Raw genomic sequence first — 24,709 nt, 5'->3', positions numbered from 1 at the left:
GCATTGAGGTGGCAATGGAATTAGATTGGTTCGTAAATGCCGAAGGAAAACATCGAAACGGAATTGAGCGTTGAGGTTTTTAAAGCGACGCGTGCGCTTGTGATGAAATTCTGATTAGCGACAACGAACACAGTGGTGTAGGCGAGTGGCAAAAACTCGTGTAAATAAATAGAGCCATTTGTTGTTAGTAGTATATGTAGGTCAAGTTAGATGATAGTTGTGATGTTATTCTATTGTGGATTGTGTTATGCCCGCAATCACTTCAGCTCAAGCTATCCTGGAATGTAGAATTTTCGTTTAGACGGCGTTCAGATGGTTAAATTTATATTTTAGATGTCAATTGTATTTTGAACATTACACGGCAAACATTAGCTAAATTCTTTATTTTTCGAAACATGTCTGTAAGGCTAGGCAATTTGTGCAACATTTTATAGCTAATTTTATGATATTTTTGTATAGTATCCTATGAGACAGTAGACAAAATTTGACACCTCTATCAGTCGAACTCGAACCGTGGTTGTCAAAAAAGTGAAGCCACTTTGATTAAAAGCATGCGCGAACATAGAACGACACCCTGTAGCGTCTAAAACAGACTCCGTGTGCCAGTTTGTGGACGTCGTATAAGCCTGTTACTGTATCTACATCATCTTGGCACCATTAGACAACAGTCAGAGCATCGAAAGAAAGCCATATTCCGAATGGCCAACGACCCTGAGCGACTTGAGAGATTCCAAAGGAAGCTGAAAATGAAGACCGAGGGATATGTGGCTACATTGCTGCGTTAGCTTAGCCGGGAGTTTAATGCAACCGGCCAAACAGTGAATTAGTACCTGGGGAACATGAACAAACATATCAGGAAATTGCGTCCACTGGCTTCGCAGCGGCAACCAATGACGCCAAAACTCAATGCGACCTTTTTAGGCAAATTTCAGAATTTTGATATGACACCCTAGTCCGTGAACTGGTCCAACATCCCCTAGCTGTGTCCCAACGAAAATTTCTGGACAAACATGATGCAAAAGCTCTACCTGTATGTATGTGAATACTTAGGAAGAATTGATAAAGATCGAAGCTAGACCTTTAATCATGCCTTCACGCATGTTTTTTCGTCCGATATGATGAAAATTATAGATAACTCACGGCAGGAAGTTTGCAAGGTCGTAGATTTATTTTTGCTAGTAAGTTTAAATAATTACTTTTCAAAGGATGTTCATGGAAAGAAGCTTAGTCTATAGCCAACCGAAAAAAGTCCATTTTTTTAATGCAAACGTTATTGTGTATATGTTAATTGTAAAAACCAACTGAATTTAAAATTGATCTTCTCTTCCCGAGGCGGCTCTGGAATCGATTCCGCGATCAGAATCGGCTCCGGAATCGGAATTGACCTGGGAATCGCAATTTGCCCGACAACGGAATCAGGCTTGACTACAGAATTAGAATTAGCTCCAGAATGGGAATTAGTTCTTGAATTGAAAGAAGAAGTTTCAGAAGCGAAATCAGTCCGAGAATCTCGATGAGAATGGATGTTTTACAAGAAATTTTTTGATTTTTTGCGATTATCAATACGTAGTATGATTGGACCCAAACGCCTGGCGATGCCGAAACTGACTCCGTTTGGAAGCCGATTCTAATTTAGGATCCAATTCCGATTCTAGAGCCGATTTAGAAGCCGGAACGGATTCCGATTCCTGAGCGATTCCGATTTCCTGATCAATTCACCATCCTTTAGTGATGGTAGGGGAAAGATTTTCTTCAAAGCTTTGTTTCGCCTAAAGGCACTTAAAAAGTAAGGTTTGAAGGTTAAGTGGAAACATATAGTGACGTAAAATAAAATAATTTGTCTATTATTTTTGAAAATTATTTACCACTAACATTAATTGCTGTTCTAATCAACCATTTATATCCAGAACAAATCGATGTAAAAAAACCCCGCATTAAGCTTTACGTTCTTCGGTAGAGTTTACTTTCCCTATCATTTGATCGCTGGCGATGAAACTTGCTATCAATTTGTTCGTCGTCTTCGTGAGGTATTCGGTGTCATAAATTGATTCCCCTTCGTCCGTCGAAACGCGACGGGAAAAATCGATCGATTCGTGATGGAACAAAAAACAAAAAACAAATTCCACCGCGAGTTCAGCACAAAAACGGTGGAAGAATTAATGTTAATGATGGTAATTGTAAACATTTCCCAAGGCGTGGGTTAGCCATCACACCGCGCGCTAGCATTATATCAATCAGGCCATCAAACGACGGCCACATGTCATGACCGATGCCTCCCGTCTCCACACGCCCCTTTTCTCTACCCCTTTTGGTTTCACATTTCATTCCAGGCAGGCAGGCAGGCAGGACCATTAGCGGGAGAGGTTGGCTTTAATTTCCCATACCCCGGTGGAGCAGTTTTGTGTTCGTTCCTTCCTTCGCTGCAGCATTAATTGTTCGTCAAAAACAAACAAAACCTACCCACCCCCTCCAAAAACAACGACCGGCGAAAGTGAACCAGTGTAACTTACACCCCAAAAAGGGGAAAAAACAACGACACACTCACACTTGTGTGTAGTAATGTAGTTTCGATTTGCATTTTCAGCCCAAAACGTTGTCGTTCGGTCGCGTTTTGAGTGTGGCCAGTTTGTCGCCGAAACGAATCTGCCAAATCTACTCTCTGTCGTTCCACAATCAATCACTGTCAAATTGCTGGCCAGTGTGAGTCCGGTGGCTTTTCCAGTCCCTTGCTGAGTGGCCAGCCAGCGGGTTGTTGCACGCATTTGGATGGTTTGGGGGATACACGATGTTGAAACGATGGGAATCGACGAAGGTGGCGGATTTTTTTCTAGTTTTGTAGTGGCCGATTGGCCTGTGCCATGGCTTTCCTCTTTCGCGATGGTAGTAGTGGTCGCAAGGGTATTGCAATCCATTGCAGGGAAGCCATTTAGGTAGTGTAAGCTGAGGGAAATGTCACTAATGCAGGAGTGACATAGAGAAGATGTAGTACGATGAAAAGTGTTGGGAACAAGCTAATGCTGAAAATAGTTTTTCAATATAAACTGCTTGTTTGTTAAGAACACTGTTAAGAAAATTAGACGATGTACAACAATCTACGAGACACTATTTTACTATTGCAATATTAATCACAATTTCTACCACGCTCAAATTCCAAGCCATGACAGTGCGCCACGGCTTCGCAGGGCTTTTGTGCGGCCAGCCCCAACTTCCATGACCAGCTGTAGCGTACCATTATGCAACCTATGCTCCAAATATTTAGACCATCATTTCCGTCTGCTAGCACCAACCAACCAACCGGCAGCACGTAAGCACACGTCCTTCTATTGCTCTTTTCTGCCATGAATGTGTCTCTCCACTGCAAAAAGGCAAACACACAATCCCATCAACGGATTGGAAAGCTTCTTTTTTTTTGTTGTAACGTCGGAGTCAAATTGCTACCAGCGACAAAAGCGCGCGGCAGGGGGTGCTGTGGAGTGTGTTTGGCGGATCGGCTACATTTTGTCTTCTTCGTCTTCTTGCACCGCCTTCATTCGCCGGGTGTGATGGTGGTGGTGGTCCCTTCCGGCTTCGCCTGTCGACTTCGCTGTGTCGTTGGCCGTGCGGAGTAGGTGTACGGAAATTCACTCGCGGCCCTCAGTCCGCTCTCTCTCTTTGTCTCGCCTTGCCCGTGATCCTGCGATGGTGGTGAAATTCGATCACCAGTAACACACCTCCAAGGAGAAGGGCATCGCCGCAGCTCATGCACGACGACGTAATCGGTAGCGTCGCCGCGAACGGGGAAACCGTATCACGTTTTTTCCTCCTACCGCACACACTCACATGCCTGCTAAACGGTTCCCGCGCAAATAGCGGTTCCAGCGCAACGAATGCGCCTAGTGCTGTGCGTTAAATGCGAGCGAAGTGTGGTGGAACTCATACTCGTACTCGCACGCTCAGATGAATGCAAAGTTTGAAGGAATTTAAGATCCTTGTTGAGTAATACTTTACTGTGCGTTGTGTTATGGGTGTTGTAAGACCTGCCCTGGTTGCTGGCTGCTGATATGTATGCACGTGACGGTTTGCTGCGAAAATACAAATGTCTTGGTTTAGGATTTTCCAATTAGGGCTTTTAATGTATTGTGATGAACGTGTGATGAAAAATGAAATAATTAAGTTTGTTGGTGCAGCGTCAGTTTGTAATAGTATGTGGAGATCACCTCACAGTACGAAGCGCATGTTGAATTCGCGGAAATGAAGCGAATTAAATGTTTGTAGAGGGAAATTTTGGTATATTCTAATTCTTTAAAACAGTATTGGCTGACATAGAATGTTCATAACGTAAAAATTAAATAAAAAAACACGTAGAAAATGGTTTTAAAGGAACTTTAAAAAACACAAGTCGCTGTCTTTGCTCAGAAAATCATAAATTTTACTTGGATTTTGGAGACATTGCCTATATTTTCGGTCAGTTTTTTTCTTCCGTGTTTCATTTTTATGTTTTTAGAAAAGTATTTTCATATGCTTCAGAAAATTAAAATAAAGCCTATTTTTAAATAATCGGTCTCTAAAAATGTGTGAAAACTGCTAAATAGTCCATAAAACAAGTAAGTTTTAGGCACCTTTAAGTCCATGCAATTAAGATAATTGTATTTCAAAACTTTGATTTAATAAGCTCGCAATATAACACATTCGTCGACGGACGATTTTATCCAGCGGTTATGCTTTATGTGGAACGAACCACAGTGAAACCCCTCGCTGTACAGTGTTTCTTTTTTGTTCGGACAATACACTTAATGACGCTTAAATCAGATCACTTTGCATATGTTAATGTTACCACAGTCGCACAGAGCTTGCGCGCGCGCGGGGTCAAATGCGAAACAAACACGATCATCAACGCTCGGTAGTGCTTTCGCCCCAGAAAGTTAACCCAGCCAGTGCCAGTAAAACCCCATTTCTGCACAAACTGACCACACAAAGTGGTGAGAGCGCAGTTGAAAGAGAAAGTAGTCATGTTCGTCGTCGTCGTCGTCCGGGCACTGTATGCTGCGTATGCTGCCGGCGTACCGAGTGCACGCGGCCATACTCGCGCTCTCGGACCCGGTCGGGCAGTAAAAAACCCGGTTCCGTTTTCATTTCGAACTGGTTAGCGGTGGCCACGAGCAGGGCGAGGGTGCGTTGCTTACTACTCGCTTAACCGCGCGGGGAGAGAAAAGAAATCGGAGGATGTGGGTATGACGGCAGGAGGGGGGATTAAGTAATTGTAGAGCGGTCAGCACAACGGTGGGGAAAATGAAAAAGTTCACATGAGCATTTGCTCGGTGCTCTTCAGGCATTTGCCAGCGTTAAAGCTCTTTCACTTCCACCATTGGGGTTGATTGGGGGATGCTTCTGGTTGTATCTGACGGGCCGCTGGCCACAAAGTGCGATGTTCACATGTATTGATAATCGCGAAAGAGCATGCTGGTGGTACATTAGAATAATGATGAAATTAATTGTTTGTATCTTATTTCGAGGCAAAACAAGTTGTTTGACAAATTGAAAATAATAGTTTAGAACAAAACAAGAACAAACCAGCGATCTCGTACTGTTTCCATTCATTCTAGGTCATCGTAACATAACCTCTGCTAAAACGCTGCTTGATTGAATAAAGCTTCCCACCAGCTTGGACATGATGGCGGTGGCTTTTGTCGGTGGCTGTGTTTGGGAAGTGGGAAGTGACGCGAATAGAAATGGCTAATTTAATCATCAGGAAGCGCTACCGACCGCCAACGCCTCGGAAATCTGAATATGGATCTAAATTTCACATTAAACAAATTGAATAGCCAGTGTGTTCGGACGTTTTCGGCTGCGTGTTGAAGGTTGCGCGCCAGGTCGTTTTGAATCTCACGCTTTTAAAGGTTTTTTTTTGGATGAAACATAAAGTACAGTAACAAGCGAGAAAAAATCCTGTTCGCTCCCCACATGAGCCAGTTACAATGAATGTTTCGCTGTGAAAGTATTTTGCAGTTTAAGGTGCATGGAGATGCAGGGTAAATTTGGAGAAATGGTTTTAAAAAGCCGCTACCAAAAACAGAAACCATTTCTACCACCACCAACGGCGTTCCATGGCGGCGTGTTGATGACATAAGCGAGCAATCGACAGGAAGCAAGCCCCTCTCACCAGGAAACATTAGTTTGGCCCCTTTTTTGGGACGCCATTTAACGCGCGTGTGTGTGTGTGTGTGCGGTGGTGCATCATACTGGTAGCGTGTGTAGTATTACGTTGCATCAGGCTACCATCAGGAAGTGTACTACCACCAGCATAGACTGGCTGTCTGACGGCGGCTCGCGTTCAAAACCAAACCGAACGAACCGAACGAGCAGCGGTATGGGTAATAGCGGCTTGCCCGTTTACCCAAAAGGAGGAAACCACAATTAACAGACACAGCAGCGACGAGCGCACTCAAGAAGGTGATTGAGTTTTTGGGATTGTTGTTCGTTAAAAATTGGTTAATTGTGGACGCGTTAATTGTGTTCCCTCCGCCGCTCAAGCAAGTACACGGAAGGAATACATACATCCCCAATATCTGTATGGGTATGAGTTTAAACAACAATCATTTTGAATTTTGAAAATCATCTTGCAATTTGGCGATCAATTAAGAATCACAATAGCAACAACGCAAATCAGTACGATAATAGGCACTGGGTTGAGATGATTCCACCGTCATCGTGTGTTAAAGTCAATAAACCCTGCAATTCTAAACCTCCTGCTATAATTGATGCTCACAAGTGTGAAATTAAATTTTCTACTCGGTTTCTTCGCCTCGCTGTAACAATTATTGTTCCACCTGCCGGGCGGGTTGGTTTGTCACGCTGCGCACGGGGGACGACACCGTTGCCCGCACAAACAATGCGCTTAAAACAATCGCACAATCGAACGGAAACCGTAGAACCGCGCTTGGCGAAGCGTAAAAGTTAGCGCACCCGCCAGACAGAGGCCTCCTGCCCAGCATAACAAGAAGTGTGACATAATTTGTGAGCCTGTGAGTGCATAACAAACACGCAGAAGAGAGAAGAAAAAACTCAACCACTGAAATGCAGCTGATTGTTTGTATTTCAATTTCAATTTTTCTACTGATTTGCTTACCGTGAAGTGTAAACTTGATCCCTCGCTGGCATTTGGCGGTCTATTTACGCGTCATTTTAACAACCCTTGCAGAAGGGGGAAAAGCTCTTTCCTAGCAATGGAATGGCAAGTTTTCCGATGGTGTGTACTAGTGATGTGCGCTCTGGAGCGATCCGATCCGACTCCAACTATTGTTAGTCCGATTACGACTACGGTAAAATGGAACCACTAGATCCGCCCGGAGTCGTCCGGAGCCTTCCAGAGTCGTCCGGAGTCGTTCGGAGTCGTCCGGAGTCGTCCAGAGTCGTTCGGAGTCATTCGGAGTCGTTCGGAGTCGTCCGGAGTCGTCCAGAGTCGTTCGGAGTCATTCGGAGTCGTTCGGAGTCGTTCGGAGTCGTTCGGAGTCGTTCGGAGTCGGAGTCGTTTGGAGTCGTTCGGAGTCGATCGGAGTCAGAGTCGTCCGGAGTCGTTCGGAGTCGGAGTCGTTTGGAGTCGTTCGGAGTCGATCGGAGTCGGAGTCGTCCGGAGTCTATCGGAGTCGGAGTCGTCTGGATTTGTCTGGAGTAGTTTAGAATCGTCCGGAGTCGTCCGGAGTCGTCGGAGTCGTCCGGAGTCGTCGGAGTCGTTCGGAGTCGGAGTCGTCCGGAGTCCTCCGGAGTCGTCCGGAGTCGTCGGAGTCGTCCGGAGTCGTTCGGAGTCGTTCGGAGTCGTCCGGAGTCGTTCGGAGTCGTCCAGAGTCGTCCGGAGTCGTCCAGAGTAGTTCAGAGTCGTCCGGAGTCGTTCGGAGTCGGAGTCGTTTGGAGTCGTTTGGAGTCGATCGGAGTCGGAGTCGATCGGAGTCGGAGTCGTCTGGAGTCGATCGGAGTCAGAGTCGTCCGGAGTCATCCGGAGTCGTCTGGAGTCGGAGACGTCCGGAGTCGGTCGGAGTCGTTCGGAGTCGGAGTCGTCCGGAGTAGTTCAGAGTCGTCCGGAGTCGTCCGACTCCTAACGACTTCGAAAGACTCCGAACGATTCCGAACAACTCCGGACGACTCTGAATCCGAATGACTCCGGACGACTTCGAACGACTCCTAACGACTCCGACTCCGAACGAATCCGAACGAATCCGAACGACTCCGGACGACTCCGGGCGATTCCGAACGACTCCGAACGACTCCGGACGGCTCTGGATGATGCAGGCTAGACCTACCTTCCGGAGTCGATTTCGAATTTATCGGAGTCGGATCGGAGTCGACTCCGGATTTAAGCCAAATTTATCCATCACTAGTTTGTACAACTTATTCCTTACCGTAAATTATCGCCGCCCACGAGGAAGGGTAGAAAATCAATCAATATTTATTATACCATTTACTCCGCTCCCCGTGCAGGAACGGCCTCAACATCGACGGCGTATTGCTGCAAAAGGCGTGTGCTAATAATGTCTACTCTAATCTTCCCCCCCCCCCTAGTCCCGTCGTGCACAGGCGCTGAGCCGTCGGTATGTGAAGCAATAGAAACGAATGCAATCGCAGACAATTTCCACACTGCCACACTCCATCCGCTCCAAGTCCCCAACGTCTGTGGAGTGAGTTTTCGCTCTACCGTTCCATTTTCCTCATTCCACGTTGGCGAGCAATTTTCCTTCGCTCCCCGTCATGCACCCCTCCATCATCGAACACTGCCCGGTGGAACTTTTTCCTTCACCCCGGTGTGTATACCGGCGCGCGGGAAGGAAGAGGCGGAAGTTGCTGCGAAGGTGGCGAGTGGAAAGAAAGGGGGGAAAACAACATGAAAACTAAGCAAAAAACTATGTCATACTCTGTCGGGTCGCCATTTCTCGCTTTTCCTGCTCGCCCGATGATCGATGAGCGGTGGGGAATTACTATTTCCTCATCCGCGGGCATCGCCAAGGCGGCTGTGTTTTAGTGCTTCTTTCATTTCGTACGTTTGCATTGTAAGTGTGCCTCTCTCTCTCTCTCTCTCTCTCTCTCTCTCTCTCTCTCTCTCTCTCTCTCTCTCTCTCTCTCTCTCTCTCTCTCTCTCTCTCGCTCTAGATTGTTGTTGTGAGCGAATTGTGAAGATTGCACGATCGTGAACCCTTAAGTTTGGGGAATGGGAAGGAGAAAGACACGCTATGCTCCCTCTTCCCCCTTGGCCAATTGCTTTGTGTGTGTTTCCAGCCAACAAAGCAGCAAAGCACTTCAAATCTTTCATAACATTTCCTTACCTCTTCTACGCTCCCTTGTGCAGGCAGCAAGCGGCATTGGCCTATTGTTTCATTGCTCCTCCTGGTTCTGGGCACGGTTGTGTTGGCCATTTTTTCTCGCCCGATTGTGGGTGGCTGTGGTGTAGGATGACGACGTCGGCGGCCCCTGCTATTTGCTGCACAACCATGGCGCCGGTTGTTAATACTGACGAATGCAATCCGTGGGCTTGCCCAGGACAGGACACGTGTATTTATGAATGTGACTCCATTGTTTCAAACTACGCCGGTGAACGGGCGAGCGGAAAAGTGGTAGCAATAGTAGTAGGTGGCATAGATTTCCAGCTAATAAAAAAAAGAGTTCGCGATAGAGAGACAAAGACCGCGCAAGAAAGAAACTGGCACGATGGCGGCGAAAATGAAGCCACAATTGTGTTTGTTTTTATAACAGGGTCGCACGCGAGAGCGCAATTGCTGCAACAGGCAGCCAGCTAGCCGGCCAGCCGGCACACAAATACACAACTGGCGCGGTGCGCACGTCCAGTGAGTTTGGTGGCAGCAACATCTTTCCTAACCTTTTAACTTCTGCACACAACCTATAACCTCTCTTGGGTGCCATTGGCGCGAGGGGGGAGAGAGGGAGCATTGGGAGCGCTAACTGGCCCGCCCGGTCTCTCGGAAGCTCCAGCCTTTAAAGGTGACGCCACTAGACATTTGCTTTAATGGTGATAAATGAGTTTGCACAGACGAGCCCCGCAAGCGATTTGCCAGCAAGGGGTTGCACCAACCCCCCTGGCACGATTGTACGGTTCGGTTTTTGTTAATCTTTTAGTCCCAAATGTACGAACGGCATTAATGTATGGCTGAAACGCTGTGCAGTGGCGTTGGTTTTCACGCGCTTTATTAGTTTTAAAATGGTATCTTCCGATGGTGTGTTATTCGTGTGTAGTTATACAACAGAAAGGAGATTTTATGGATAACTTTATAGGATCTTAATTAATTAAGCAAGTGTACGTTCCCCAGAAACGTACACAAGAAATCACAACATAACTACAAGGAAATATCGTCAAATTATCTATTAATTTGTTGCCTCAGCTGGGTTTCAGCTCTGGGGTTCGTCGTTTTGGGTCTCCCGGCAGGAATGATATTAAAATATAACAATAAGGTTTATTTAGTAATAACTTTATTACGATTTGTCGATATGATTAAAGGCTAGATGATCACGTCTTTCATTATCACTGAAACGCTGGTCTAAACAATTTCTAAATTATCATTAAAAATCATATCATAAATCATAAAAAAGCTATCACAATGTCAATCCTTTCGATCTCTTCAGTAAGGGATAGTATGATCTTATCAGTTTGCAAAGCTCGTTGTCCTATGAAAGCTTTAGCTTCGTTTCCCTAAAAAAACTGGAGAGAAAACAATCCCCCTTTATCCAATTTCCACACCTCCTGAGAATAAGCCGCAACCCATTACCTATAGACCCTTTCATTTCAATGGTATGATCTTGTTTTGGGGACGAGCTTACTGGCAAAGCAACAAAAAAAAAAAACATATACACCTAGTTTTTATTCCTCCCGGTACCACCCTGTTATACCCACGCACCAGATTTAATCCGCCCTTGCGTGGCCCCGTGACCCAAACCGAACCCAAATTGCTCCAAAGAAGAGAAAGAAACCCAAGATCGTTTCGTGATGACGGGCACGGGCAGGGGCAAGGAAGGAAAATCATCATCGTGAGAATTCAGTTTGTCTCCAATCGCAAGCCGGGCTCCGGGCTCTGGGGTTGATCCATTTAAGGCTAATCTTCTGTTTTTCATCCACTGGGGTTGCCGTGTAGCCCCGCCGTTCTTGCCTTTCTATTTGGTTGCTTTTGTTGTTGCTGTTGCCGGGTTTGGCTTTATTGCATTGTGAGTGTCATGCTTTTTCTCGCCGCCCCATGTTTTATGTTGCAGGTACCGGGTGCTCCCATTTATGATTTTGTTACGAGCATGCAACCGACACTGCTGGCACTCCATCCCTTGGCTAAGAGCGATCGCGCCATGGTATCTTCATACTACTAAGCAATGGGCGCAGTACCAGCAGCAGCAGCAGCAGTATCCGCCCCAGTATCTGTAGTTCCGAGTGCCTTTGCTATTCCCGTTGGTTTCCTCACGTTGGTGCAGCAGACAATTAAATGCTAAAGCGGGGTGCAACGCAATCCATGTCCAAATGTTTTCATCACGATCGCGCGAAGGGCCGCAGCAGAACGTTCAAATATTGGGTTAAGAATCTTACCACACCACCGTGGAGGACAGCGGGTGTGCATTACAATGGGCACCTGGGCGGGGAGGATGGGGGGCTTGCGGTACTCTCCCGAGAATGGGCAAAGGGAGGGAAGAATGCACATCTCTTTTAGATTGTTTGTACAGCTCTTTCGCCATTGATTGCACCAACAATTCGGTAGGCACGAACGCAACGCGCCCTAGACACCGCGGTGGCATACTTTACCCGTTGTTTCCACGCTTTTGTTTCAAGAGGTTGCTTCTTTCAGCTTCTTCTCAGCTTTTCATTGTTTAATTAAACAGCGCCACCATCCCGTTGCTGGAACGTGGGAGAAATGCATCGCAAGCAGCAGTTTAACATAAATAGCTACAACAAATCGCGACGCTTTTGTACACAAGTGTTCGATGGCTCTAGCCGATTGCCTCGTTAGGATGAACAACTGTGTATGTATACAAACGAATTCTCTTCTCCAGCATCCAGTTTGAATATACCTCGTTCGCGTTGCAGACACCATGTTTAAACATCTGTTTTAAAAGACATTAAGGCTTCCCGTTTTGTTTCGTTTACAAATAGAAACACTAATCAAATATCTTCGGATGTTAACCAGACACGACCTCCATTTGCATCCTTGTTTTTTTTTTTTTGGTAACAGTTTAAACTGGTTATGCTTTATTAAAGCTGTTTTCTGTATATAGTTTTTGGTTTAATTTTACCCGCTACAGACACTCGGTATATCTCTCAATATCGTGCTGTGTTGCTATTGTCAGCTTTTGTTTTGTTTTACAAATGACAATATAAATAAAGACAACCCTCTCTATCCTTCATTCTCTCTCCTTCTCTCTGTTTCTTCCAGAAGTATTACTAAACTCTGTTTAGGTGACAACACAAAACATGCTCCGTGTTTTCGGGTGTGTGTGTGGAGAAATAAAAGTAAATGTGATACTGTAAGTGTAAGTTGGCAAAGTGATCAAGAAGTCGATCGGCTCCACCGTTCGGGATTTGCTTTTTTGCGAGAGCAACCTACGAGGTAAAAACAATGTACATAATTTCTTCTAATTCCAACTTAAATAATGGTCTATGCGCACCCGAACGGGTTGGTTTATAAAAAGTTGCACGCTCTTCTGCTTTCCTCTCCTGCGTGTGTGCGAAGCACTGGTTCTAGATGCAATAGATATTGTCTGATCGTTCGTTCTGGTTATGCTTATGCGCAACTTTTTTTGAGTCCAGCTTAAAGTTTCACACGTGCATTGTTGCGTGCCTTTTACTAGCTGCGATACCTACTTATTGCACATCAATCGAATTGTTATAAACTGTGTTTTTTGTTGTTAATGTAACCTGCTTATTTGCTATGTTTCTTACCCACTTTCTCTCTTCTTCTTATTATTGTTCAACGGATACTGTGGAACACGTTCTAGCATTTTAACATTGGTTTTCCTTAGCTTCTACATTCCATGATGAGATATACACGCTGGTGTAAACGAATCTACAAAACGAATGAACATTATGACGACGATGATACACGCTACCAACGATCGCACTTGCTTGCCTGTACACAAAAAGAAACATTTCACCTCAAAGCATGACCGTGTAGACCGTTACCATTTGATCATGTGACGGTACTGCTCGTTCACCGACACGCGTTTGATCGTTTCGTACCCGAGAATGATGCTGAAGGAGAAGGCGGCCGATTGCACTAACCGCGCCGTCAGCCCCTTAAAGAACATGTGAAAGTGTTCCTCGTGCCACAGCTCCCGGAACGCGACACTCATCGAATCGAGCCGCTGCACCTGCAACCGGGCCCGTACAATATCGAGCGGATTCGTTATGATCGTGGTGGTGAACCCACCAAAGCTACCGGCCACACACTGCACGAACAGGTGCGACACCCACGGCGGTACGATCTTTAACAGCTCGTCTTGGTACAGGTGATAGAAGGCCCACCACATGGCCGAATTCGGCACGTACGCCATCAGGCTGGCGGTGTACCCCCGGTAGAAACCGCGCACACCGTCACGGCGCAAAATTTCGCGCGCAATGTCGTGCGTAATGCGTAATCGGCTGCTGCCTTTGTCGAAGTTGATACCGAGCGGGTTAACTGCCCCATTTTTGCCACCGTGCGCACCCATCCCGAGCACCATCGCGTGCTGCGAAATCACATCGAACGGTACGATGATGGTTTGGCCTACGAGGGAAGCGCACCCGCCCGCGGCAAGCGATTTTACCCGCTGGTTTGCCCCGTACTGACCGAGCACGTGCCGGACCCCTTCGTACGTGCTGATGTAAAACACTCCGCTCACGATTTGCACCGAGGAGATCCAGAATCCCCGGTACAGGCCGGGCACGCCCTCGGCGCGGTAGATTTTAACGCCGGCATCGATCATGCCCTTGTAGATGTCGTTCCGGAACTGTACCTGGAGCTGCGTTTTGATCACGGTCAGCGGATACAGCGCACAGCGGACCGAAAACGAGCTCAGCATCGAGAGTGGGAAAAATTTGCGCTTGTCCATCATGTCCCACTCGATGGTGCGCAGAAACTTGCCGTTCGTTGCAGGGTCTGCCATCTTTCTCACTAGCGGGTAACGGTGTGTGTGTGTTTTTTTTTCCTATGCGGAACTGCCTTTTTTACCTTTGGTTGTTAAATAACCAAATGCGCACGCTATCAACAGCTGATGGCACGGCGGTGCCTTCAGTGACTTATCTTGCTGATAATCGCCGGTTTGGCAGTCACTGTGTATGTGTTTTTGTGCGTGCTGATGTTTGCACTGATATATATATGATGTAAATTCCTTTCGGCGAGAGTGACGTCAGACCAGAAGCTGCTGAACAGATGGCGAAATATGTTGCATGTACTTCATCACGAACCTAAAAGCAACCTGCTGCCGGATGTGGCTGTGACCTTGATGATGTATGGCAGTGTGGCCGTGCCTAGGGTCAGCACAGGTCAACTGGTTGTGTTAGCAGCTTTCCTTCCTAGGTTCGTTGTGCGTTTGTGGTTCACCGTTGCTTTAGTCGACCACTACTACCGGAGCCAATAATCCTGCCGGAAAGAAAGCGAACGTCAGTTAGTGCAATCAGGAGCGTTTTCCCTTTTTCGTGTTGTATTATCAGGCACACTATCACCACCGTCATCATCATCATCATCATCACAATGGGAACGATGGGTACGTCTCTCAGCCACTGTTTATGTAATGTTGTGTAGCGATGGTGTTCTTTCGACACGGTAGCTGCTCTTTCACTCCTTCACACGGTCGCAACCGACAGCACACACACGCAGTCCCTCTCGCTTCACTACGTTGGTCAAAAGTGCATTTCCACAGCACGCTCGACCACAAGTGCCTTCCGGAAGTCACATCCCAAAACCCACTCACCTTCGTTTTGCACTGCAACGCCTTCCCCGTTCTCCAGTGTCCTTCATGGCATGGAACGGTCCTATCGAAAGCTATCTGCCCAGCCACCAATCGGTCCAACACGGCACACGGTTTTAGCGGCTAGAAAGTCGCCTGTTCCGTCGATTTGTGGTGCCACCGCCGGTTGCCGTTATCCATTGTGCGTAGACGAAGGAGTGTATTGCTGATATTTGCACCAAAAAGTCCGTCTTTTTCTCGAAATCACATTCGAGGCCAGGGAGAAAACTTCTCGTGACTATGTGTGTTGCAAATGATGCAGGAAAAAAACAATCAATGTGACAGCTGACGTCGCGAGAGAAAGAGAAAACAGGTGGTTTGTCGCGCCGTCTCTCTTGTACGCTGTGCGAAGCTGTCAAAATTTTATGGCAATGTGGTTGCTATAATTTTTATAGCAATTATGATGCAAAAATGTTTTGAATGCACTGTGGTCGAGGTGCATAATTTGTTTTCCGTCCGTTTTTTATGCTGATTGTCGCTTTTTTATGATTTTTGGAAAAATATTAATTTGTTTTAAATATGCAGAAACTGTTCAATTGAATTTTAAATCAATTGCAACCTTGAAGAAACTATGAAAAATTCAAAGCATTTGCATAATTGTTAGTTACTAATATTTGTGCAACTTTTTGTTTACTGTGATTTGCATTATTATTCTTGAATTTTTTACAATGTTAACAAATAAATCTAAATATCTAAACTCAATCTTTCAATACATTGCACCAATGTTCGTAACCATTTGTTGACAGCGCAGAATTGATGTTTTCTCATCCATCAGCTGGATTGTTTGTGTGAGGAAAAAAAGCTTTCCTCACTGAAGTGTACCGATGGCCACCCTTCTATTTACGCTGATATTGTTTGCATAATGATAAACGGCGTTCGATATAGTCAATCGGCTGTACCGTGTGTGTTTGTGTACATTTGAGGGCAATGTTGTGATCATCCACTTGGTTTAGCTGGGTTTCGGTACGACAGACACAACTTCCCGCTGGTGGTACCATTCCTGTATGCAAACATGCATATATTTATGCTTTTACTTATCTTTTTTTCTCTCTCTTTTTTCCTGCCTCACCCTTTCGGTACAGATAAGAGCCCCGAATTAGAAGGTGCGCCGGTCAAACATCTGCCATCAGGTTAGCGAAAGGTCCACCGAAACCACCACCAATGGGCCCCACGATGACGCTGTCATTATAATTCCTCGTTGTCCGGTACTTTGCTCCGGCTCCGGGACGGGCACCGGAAGGCGAGCATAGCGAGCAGAACGGGGTGGGCGTGTGGGTGCGGTGCGACAATCAGCTTTTTCGTTTCATTTTCCTGTGTGTGTTTGTGTGTCGGTAATAGTTGGACAGCTGCCTCAAAAGCGAACGCACACACGGACGACGCCCCGCCGCGTATCACCAGCTCCTTTACCTGGCTCGGCCGTACCGCCATGTCGGAAGGATTTGGCAACGGCCAACAGGAAGGAGCAGCAGCAGCAGCAGCAGCAGCAGCGGCAGCGGCAGCAGCTGCCGCAGCAGGACAGCTAGTGGTGGACGACAACCTTCTCGGACACGGTGGTGGTGCTGGTGGTGCTGGTGGTGGTGGTGACGGCAACGAATACCAGTGGGCGTACGGCACGATCATGGACTCGTCCCGCGTCTCGACCTGTCTCATCTCGATGCTGCTGATCGTGTACGGCAGCTTCCGGAGCCTGAACATGGAGCAGGAACAGCGGGAGAAGGAAAAGAAACGACAGAGCGAAAGCATGAACAACCTACTGACCGGTGAACCGGTCCAGCAGGAACAGAGTAAGACAACAGAGCGAGTTGTGGACACCCCCTTTCAGACGCCTGATGAACTGTTTTCCTTTTGTTTGCAGACAAATTCGCCACATTGGACACGATGCACGCGCTGTGCTTACCTCTCGGCGCATCGATCTCGCTGCTAGTGATGTTTTTCTTCTTCGACTCAATGCAGATGCTGTTTGCGGTCTGCACAGCAAGTATGTATCGAGCAAACCCGTCCATATCCGGACCCGTACAGGGACCCTTCTAATGCTCTCTTTTTCTCTCCTCCAATCGCCACAGTAATCGCCACCGTTGCCCTAGCCTTTCTGCTGCTCCCGATGTGCCAGTACATTATCCGGCCGTGCACGGACGGCAATCGGATATCGTTCGGCGTGTGTGGACGCTTCACGGCGGCGGAACTGTTTAGCTTTTCGCTCGCCGTATCGATCGTGTGCATTTGGGTGCTGACCGGGCACTGGCTGCTGATGGACGCCATGGGCATGGGGCTGTGCGTCGCGTTCATCGCGTTTGTGCGACTGCCGAGCCTGAAGGTGTCGACGCTGCTGCTGACCGGGCTGCTCATCTACGACGTGTTTTGGGTGTTCTTTTCCTCGTACATCTTCAGCACGAACGTGATGGTGAAGGTGGCGACCCGGCCGGCCGACAATCCGGTCGGCATTGTGGCGCGCAAGCTGAACCTGGGCGGCATCGTGAAGGAACCGCCCAAGCTGAACCTGCCCGGCAAGCTGGTGTTTCCGAGCATCCACAACAGCGGCCACTTTTCGATGCTCGGTCTGGGCGATATCGTGATGCCAGGGCTGCTGCTGTGCTTTGTGCTGCGCTACGACGCTTACAAAAAGTCCCAGTCCACCCAGACGGCCGAGGCCGGCGTTCCACCACCGAAAGGAGTTGGCTCGAAGCTTACTTATTTTCATTGTTCCTTATTAGGGTGAGTGCCGGGTGGCCGGGTGCAGGTCGTTACGTTCTAATGATTGGTCTTCTTTTCATCGCCACAGTTACTTCCTTGGATTGTTAACCGCGACTGTCAGTTCTGAAGTATTCAAAGCGGCACAGCCTGCGCTGCTGTATCTCGTACCGTTTACACTGCTACCTCTGCTTACGATGGCATATCTGAAGGTAAATCTGGACTGGCGCGTTAACGCGGGCGAGATCAATATGCTAATCCCTTTCTCTCTCTTTTTTTCAAATTTTCATTCCCCATTTCGTCAGGGTGATCTGCGACGCATGTGGAGTGAACCGTTCATCATCCAACAAGCTTCGAAGCAGCTAGAGGTATAAACCACACTGATCACATGCTCTCCACTGAAGCGAATACAATACAGCAACACACAACTCTGTACGCAAAATAGTATTAAGTGCAACTAACTACACAAACACACGTACACGGGGCGAACGATCGATCGTAGTAGTGTACTAGGAAAAGGATTACTACTATAACTACTACTGCAATTATATGCAACCGTACATAGCGTATCTCATGCTGGTACCGCCCAACTGACGGTACCGGGCCGAAGGGGGGAAAGTCAATAAGTGGGCAGTGTGGATATGCCGAGATTGAACAAAACTCTTGAACAAAGATCCCTTTTTCTAGTACACACCCCCCTTTCCTGGAAAGCACTCGAGACCAGCACGGGAAATACCTTCCGGGCACGGTAGCAGCAGTGTAGGTTTAGATTGTGGTTAGGTTTAACGTGACGGGAAGGGAGCGAATGCAAGCAACAGGGGTGGACGGCGATATGGCACGAATGAATCATTTAAGGTAGTTTAACAATATTTGAATGTGATTAGGCGTTAGGGAATTAGTAGAGCCGTTTGTGTGTTTGTATGTGTGTGTGTGTGTTTTCAGAACCGTGTGCCGGTGGCAGAAAACGCAGAAAACGTTCGCTAATCAAAACGAGCAGAGACGACAGAGTGTCGTCGGTACAGGTGTACGCTCGGGCGCGCGCACGTACGAGTTAGGTTATTATAGGATTACATCTCATTTTGCATCGTCTCTGTACACAACCCACTTTCCTATGCATATTACACCAACGAACGATTCATACACGCCTGGTGAGTCACGTTGCAGCGCGCAGTGCACGCTTCCGTTGACTTGCCTGCCGCCTACTACCTGCTATACCGGATAAAGGTGTGTTCTTTTGTTTTTGCGCGCGACAGACATTTGGTTTTTTTTCTAATCGCGCAGCTTTTGTCTCTCGCTATCTCTCGCTTTCTCTCTATCACTCTTTCCGTCTCTCTTTTCTCTTCCCGGAGGAACATGATATGGCCGTGGATGTTTTAAATTTAAAGCAGAACGCATTTTTCTTCGTACCTTAGCATTGTTAGCGAATCGGATGGATAAGTTTATTGACCGTTACAGCGCAGTACTGTTTGGCGTAATGCAACTACAATATTAATTATGTTTAAACTTTTTTCTCATCTCTGAATTTTTGAGTAGGTGCGAATTGGTATAGATGCATCGCATTGTACCCGGGTTAGCAAAGGATATACAATTGCTCTCATACAAAAAAAAAAAACAAATGTTAAAACTATCATGTAAAAACTGAACGTACCTATACGACGCACCGCACCAGTACTGCTTACATCTGCTGGTTCATGTTTGGCATGTAAGACAAAATGGGAATACTAAAACGAAAAACCGTATAGAGCATAGATCACCTTTAAACTACGGTTCCGTTCCGGGTTGACTCATATTGACAACTTTTATTTTCGTGAGTGAATTGCAAAGAGAACGAGAGAGAGAGAGAGACAGAGAAGGCTAAACAAAGGCATCCGGTAAGGCAATTCGTTACAAACAGATTCAGCGTTTCGTTCATCCAGATCATGATCATCGTACACCTTTTTAGCCGATAAATGTTGTACCCGGTGAAACTGCTTTCTCCCTGTGTGCTGCTGAGCTGCAGTTCGCACACGTGAGTTTGCACGGAACCCGAACACTTCGATATACATAATGTGATAATTCTTTCTTTACCTTTTTGTTTTATTTTAATTTTCATATAATTTCATATAAATCTCTGCCCCGTCTCGAATGTATACTTTACATACGTTTTTTTTTTTTCTATAATCAAAAGTACTGTTAATAATAGTGAAAAAGAAATATAACTTTTAATTTTTCCAGAAAAGAATCTTCTGAAGAGAAATGCTACGGAATCGAAAGCTATTGTTTCACTCATGATGACAAATACAACTACACTCATCACAATTGTGCAAAAGTGGTTGCAAAAATGGAAAGAAAAACAACTAAAACGAATGCAAACGAATCTGTTCAAAAGAGCACAAAAATCCACTTACACCTCGCTGCACGGTGAGCGCGCACTGCTCGAACAGGTGAGCAAACTGCACGAAACCCTACCGAGCGCGCGGGTTGACATTCGCCCAAGGTGCATACATGCAAGTGGTGGATTTAGTTCCAAACCCAAGGTACCCACAACCCGTGCCCTATTGCCATAATTATTGCAACGGAGAGAGAAAGAAACAGAAACAACAGTTTCTCGCACCTTCTCTTTCGCTCCCTGCACGCGCTCCAGCGGCGCTCTCTTGTTTATGTTTTGTGGAGCGGAGCCCACACTAATTTTTGACAAAAATGGCACGAGTGGTGGCGATACGTTTTCGACCGTTCGGACCGCCGTGTGTGCGTGCGGCCGTGTCTTGCCAGCCGTCGTGTTAATCCTTTAATCGGGCCGTCGTACCACGCTCATAAATTTTGGTGCAACCCGCGCGCACACTTGGGTCGCCGCGGGTTTTTTTGTTTGGTGGGGTCGACCACCTATCCCTTCCCCCCCCCCCCCCCCCCCCCCGGCCGTTCGAGCGACGGCACGATATCAGAGACGGCCGTATCATCGGGCAGTGGCGGCTCGGGCGCAATAAAGTGGGGAACGGCCCCCAAAATCGAAAGGGAACGGAAATCGCAACGCGGCGGCCTGTAAAGCACTGGTACCAGGTGATAACGCAGAGGAGAGCGCGAAGAGCAGGAGGAAAAGAAGAGGAAGAAGAAGAAAACAGAAACACAGCCGAAGGAGCCCATTGCCGCGTGTAGTACGAGCGCACCAGCAGCAAAATATCGTGCTCATCGTGCTACTCGAATATCTCGTGTGTCGGTTTTCGGTTTCCAGCAGAAGGTCCCAGAACAGGGCTCCTGGGGTTCCGGCAAAGGCAGGGTGGAAGCAAGGGGACGCCGTCCAAGGGGTTTGTTTTATTGCCCTTCAGGTGCAGCCACCACCATGCGGTATTGCAGCAGTTGCAGTCGACCCGTGTGCGGTGTAGTTGCGTACGTTGAGCCGTGCAAATCAGTTCATAAAAGTGTGTGTGCTGCTGCTTCCTGTACTGCGCTACCGTTGTACGGTAACGGCCAGTGTGAAAAAGGATACACGCCAGCGTGAAGGATAATCGATTGACTTGAGTTGGGTGGCCGGGACAGTGGACGGAGGTCGCACCATCGAACGCCTTTTTCAAAAAGCTTTATGTGAACACACACACACACACGCAGCTGGGCACACAGTGGTAAAAAGGCGCCCCGGAAGAACAGCGTACGGTTGGTACACGGCGGCGGCTTCAATGCAAAAATCACAGTTGGCTGCGATAAACAGGATTCACACGCCAGACTACCGTACCACTCGCAAAGAGAGAGAGAGAGCGAGAGAGGCTAATTGATTGTGAGCCGTGTTTTGGATATCCCCATTGCAGGTGTGTGTGTGTGTGTGCACTTTTGAGTCCTTTTCATAAAGGTGTCTGATTGGATGAGTGTGCATGTCTGGGTGTGCGGTCGAACTCCAGTAGCTGCTCCCTCGTTCCAGGATCGCAGGACACGAGTGTGTGCGTTATCCCGTTTCTTGTTCAGTGCCTCGGTGCCAGTGCTACTAGTACGCGTGTGTGCGACTGTACCAGTGCTCTGTGCACACTCGCAGGCCCCGGGGGTTTGTTGCACGGAAAACACACCCCAGCGCGCCGCGGTACAGGTTCTGCTTCAACCCCCGAACAGGAACACCTCCGAAACCACCGAAAAAAACCCAGCCTTTCCCCCCGGTGAAAAGATTGTAATTATGTTGCGTTCTTTTTTTGTTCCATCTTTTCGTTTCTGTTCTCCCGGTTTGTAGTTCAGCTCCCTACTGCTGCTGCCGTCGCCACCGCCACCGTTTCTTTCACCATTGTCGTCGGGCTGCCCACGTGCGGGGTGGGGGCTGTGTAGTAGCATAACGAGCGCATAACGGGAAAGTGCAGTGCCATATCGCAGCAGTCGCCGACCGAGCAGTGGTGTCGTTGTGTTGCTCTGAAAGTGTGTGCTGTGTGTGCTGTGCGTGGTGTGTGTGTGTGGCTCCTCCAAAACCCCTTTAGTTTTGGCGGTGGCACGCAGTGGTGGCGTAATTTACGCAATAATACAAAGTGTCAAACACAGAAGAAGTCGTTGTTGTGCATCCTTGCTGGAAGAGAGTGTGTGTGTGTGAGAGTGAGTGTGTATCGGGAAAGCCATGTCCTTCGGTGGCAGTGCCGTACCGAGGTGGTGGTAGAGAAAGCACCCTACAGCCTAAAACAAGAAAGGGCCAAACGCGAGGGTTCGGTGGAAGGTTGGCCTCGTTTCCGCTACCCAGCGCCAATCAATCCAACTCATCCGACCGCCTCCCATCGGTTCTCCCATCCATCCATAGCGGTCTTTCCAGAGCGGGAAACGGGGAGGGATAGTGCTTCATTCGTGCGAGTGTGTGTGTGTGTGAGAGAGAGAGAGAGTAGGAAGAAAAATGGGTCAAGCTGCGAGCCAGGAGGATGCGGAACAGGGTGGCGGCCAGGCCGGCGGCGGCGAGGAGGAGGAGGACGACGATGGAGGCATCATCCCGATGCGCTCGGATCGCTTCCTGGTGGTAAGTAGGAGGGAGGAGCAGTGGAGGGAGGCCAAGGCGGGGACGAAATCCTTTGGCCTCGCTTCATTCATTCATTCATAAATGTTAAAGGCGTTTAGCGTTCTCTCTTTGCGCATTCGCTTCGCCGTGTTGCGTCGCGCAGTTTCGTTGTCCCGGTTTTGTCCCCCCCCCGCCCCTTCTTCCCACACTCCAATTGTGTCTGTATATGGACGTACGCAGCAAGAGTCAGCGGGGATTGTTGTTGTTTGCATTTTCGCTTCACAAATGCGCCATGGCCTGCTCTGTGTGTGTGTGAGTCAGGGTGTTTTTATAGTTTGCATTAGAGAACGGCGCAGAAAGAAGAATGTGCGTCGAATGTCCTGCGAAAAGCGTAGCAAGCACTGGCGGAAAGGGTCCACGCGCCAACAGTTTCGATGGGGCGAAGTTGGTGGAGGACGGAAGGGAAGGGGAGAGGAGGGACTTATTCAACATATCAGTTTCACACAGGGATATGGAGTGTGTGCGATGGGAAGGGGGTGAGAAGTAAGTTATCCGACGCGTGGACGATTTGGGAATGCAAATGTGGTGGAATGTGAGCGTGTGTGTGACCGTTGTTTTTGTTGTTGTTGTTTTCCTTTCCAAACTTCAGCCCTTCTCACGATGGCCTGTCTACGGCTGTCCCATTATAATAAGCATACGAATCGCTGCCGTCTTTCCCGGAACTGGTCTGCTGCGCTATCACGCTTGCAGTTTCCATTTCCATCCATTCATTCTCTTCTCCCATCCGTAACGCGGTGTGAGCTCAGTACGAACCCAACACCCAAGCACCGCAGCGCGTGGACGCGGTCCTCCGCTGGCTCGCTCGCACGTGCAACAGTGTGCTGTCGCCATGATCGAGTGAGATATTAAATGAGGCTGATGATGATGACGCTACTACATTACTGCTTGCTTTGGCTGGCGGAGCATTTCTTCGCTTTCTTCGCTTCCGTCGGTGCTTTTTTCGGTTTGTACAATGTAGCTGTGGATTTTATGTTCGTAAAAAAGCGCCCCCCTTCCCACCGTTTATGCGAATGGGGTGACGGGGTGGCTATCTTAGGGCAAATGGGGGGTGCTGCAACACGTGTGCGCACTGGGTGTTATCTTTCTGGGGGATGGTAGGGGGACGAGAGGAGCGGTCCAGTTAACTGTTTGTTAGCGAGAACTAATGTACAGTGATGTACGGCATTTCGGTGCAACTTGTTCCTGGTGTACGGCAATTTCGGTGAGAATTTTACGGCAAATAATATTAACAAGAATTGAAACAATATATAGAGCCAATATACGCTGGCAGTTTATGCAGCATAAACCCAATGTTTTGTTATTCATTTTATTTTAAATGACCACCTGTTTGTATTGTTTTTGTCATCTATTTCAATCAAGCTATTTGTTTGTTTATCATGTTACAGGGTTCTCCAAGTCAGTTTCGAATGTAAACATTGTTATTCGCCCCATCCAAGATGTTTTTCAACAGCTTGGTTTATTTTTTTCAAAATGGAATTTCAGTTTCTACGCATGATTTTCAACACATAACAAAAAAACTGTCAAACTCAATCCAGCTTGAGTCGTGTTGAAAATCATGCTTAAATTGGAAATTATTGTGATGGAAATGAAATGCCAGATCGATGTGGAACAACATTTTGCATGCGGTGAATAACAATGTTTACATTCAAAACTGACTTGGAAAATCCTGTAATTTACACGGTTTTCCAAGTCACTTTCGAATGTGTACGAAATTATTCATCGCATCCAAATTGTTTTTCAACAGCTGTCAAATGGTATATTTGCTTCAAAATGAATTTTCAATTTTTACACATGATTTTCAACACATAACAAATAAATGTCAAACTCAATCCAGTTTGAGACGTTTTGAAAATCATACTGAAGAAATTAATGATGGAAATGTGATGATGGAAAAGAAATATCTAATTGATGTGTATTAACATCTTGCACGCGGTGAATAACAATGTTTACATTCGAAATTGATTTGGGAAGCCCTGTATAATGATGCACAAAATCTCAGCCAGTGCACGTAGCGGCAGAATTGTGGTTGAAATTGCGTCCTAATTTAACCTCAATCTCAAATTTCATTGTTACAGCAACGAATCAAATGTTTTCCAT

General features: G+C 47.2%; 3 protein-coding genes across 23 annotated transcripts in view; 2 read left to right on the top strand and 1 right to left on the bottom strand.

Moving 5' to 3' along the window:
* Positions 1-19,861, top strand: part of LOC1273882 (signal peptide peptidase-like 3) — a 32,849-nt gene extending 12,988 nt beyond the window's left edge. For 5 of the 11 annotated variants that reach the window (XM_061663664.1, XM_061663662.1, XM_061663670.1 and 2 more), the window contains exons 3-7: positions 16,020-16,721; positions 16,793-16,915; positions 17,001-17,649; positions 17,717-17,837; positions 17,931-19,861. In XM_061663664.1, the coding sequence (XP_061519648.1) occupies positions 16,364-16,721; positions 16,793-16,915; positions 17,001-17,649; positions 17,717-17,837; positions 17,931-17,999 (1,320 nt within the window). In that variant the 5' untranslated portion in view covers positions 16,020-16,363 and the 3' untranslated portion in view covers positions 18,000-19,861. Of the gene's footprint in view, positions 1-12,169; positions 12,561-15,675; positions 15,940-16,019; positions 16,722-16,792; positions 16,916-17,000; positions 17,650-17,716; positions 17,838-17,930 lie in introns of those variants that run through there. The other 6 variants (XM_061663665.1, XM_061663666.1, XM_061663671.1 and 3 more) reach the window with 5 other exon arrangements.
* LOC1273883 (solute carrier family 25 member 44) lies at positions 12,863-15,281 on the bottom strand. Its single transcript, XM_312915.5, has 2 exons — positions 14,902-15,281; positions 12,863-14,570 (listed from the first exon to the last, which is right to left on the bottom strand). Exon 2 carries the CDS (start codon positions 14,092-14,094, stop codon positions 13,129-13,131), a length of 966 nt encoding a protein of 321 aa, XP_312915.3. The 5' UTR covers positions 14,095-14,570; positions 14,902-15,281; the 3' UTR covers positions 12,863-13,128.
* A 396-nt stretch (positions 19,862-20,257) lies between the features above and the next one.
* LOC1273881 (monocarboxylate transporter 14) overlaps positions 20,258-24,709 on the top strand; it is a 30,655-nt gene continuing 26,203 nt past the window's right edge. For 2 of the 11 annotated variants that reach the window (XM_061663650.1, XM_061663643.1), the window contains exons 1-2: positions 20,317-20,661; positions 21,820-22,573. In XM_061663650.1, the coding sequence (XP_061519634.1) occupies positions 22,454-22,573 (120 nt within the window). In that variant the 5' untranslated portion in view covers positions 20,317-20,661; positions 21,820-22,453. Of the gene's footprint in view, positions 21,058-21,561; positions 21,677-21,814; positions 22,574-24,709 lie in introns of those variants that run through there. The other 9 variants (XM_061663647.1, XM_061663649.1, XM_061663639.1 and 6 more) reach the window with 9 other exon arrangements.

Source organism: Anopheles gambiae, chromosome 2 (genome assembly GCF_943734735.2).
Source record: "Anopheles gambiae chromosome 2, idAnoGambNW_F1_1, whole genome shotgun sequence".
NCBI classification, from domain to species: Eukaryota; Metazoa; Arthropoda; class Insecta; order Diptera; family Culicidae; genus Anopheles; species Anopheles gambiae.
Note: the sequence above shows the minus strand (reverse complement) of the source record. Positions and strands in the feature narration are given on the sequence as shown.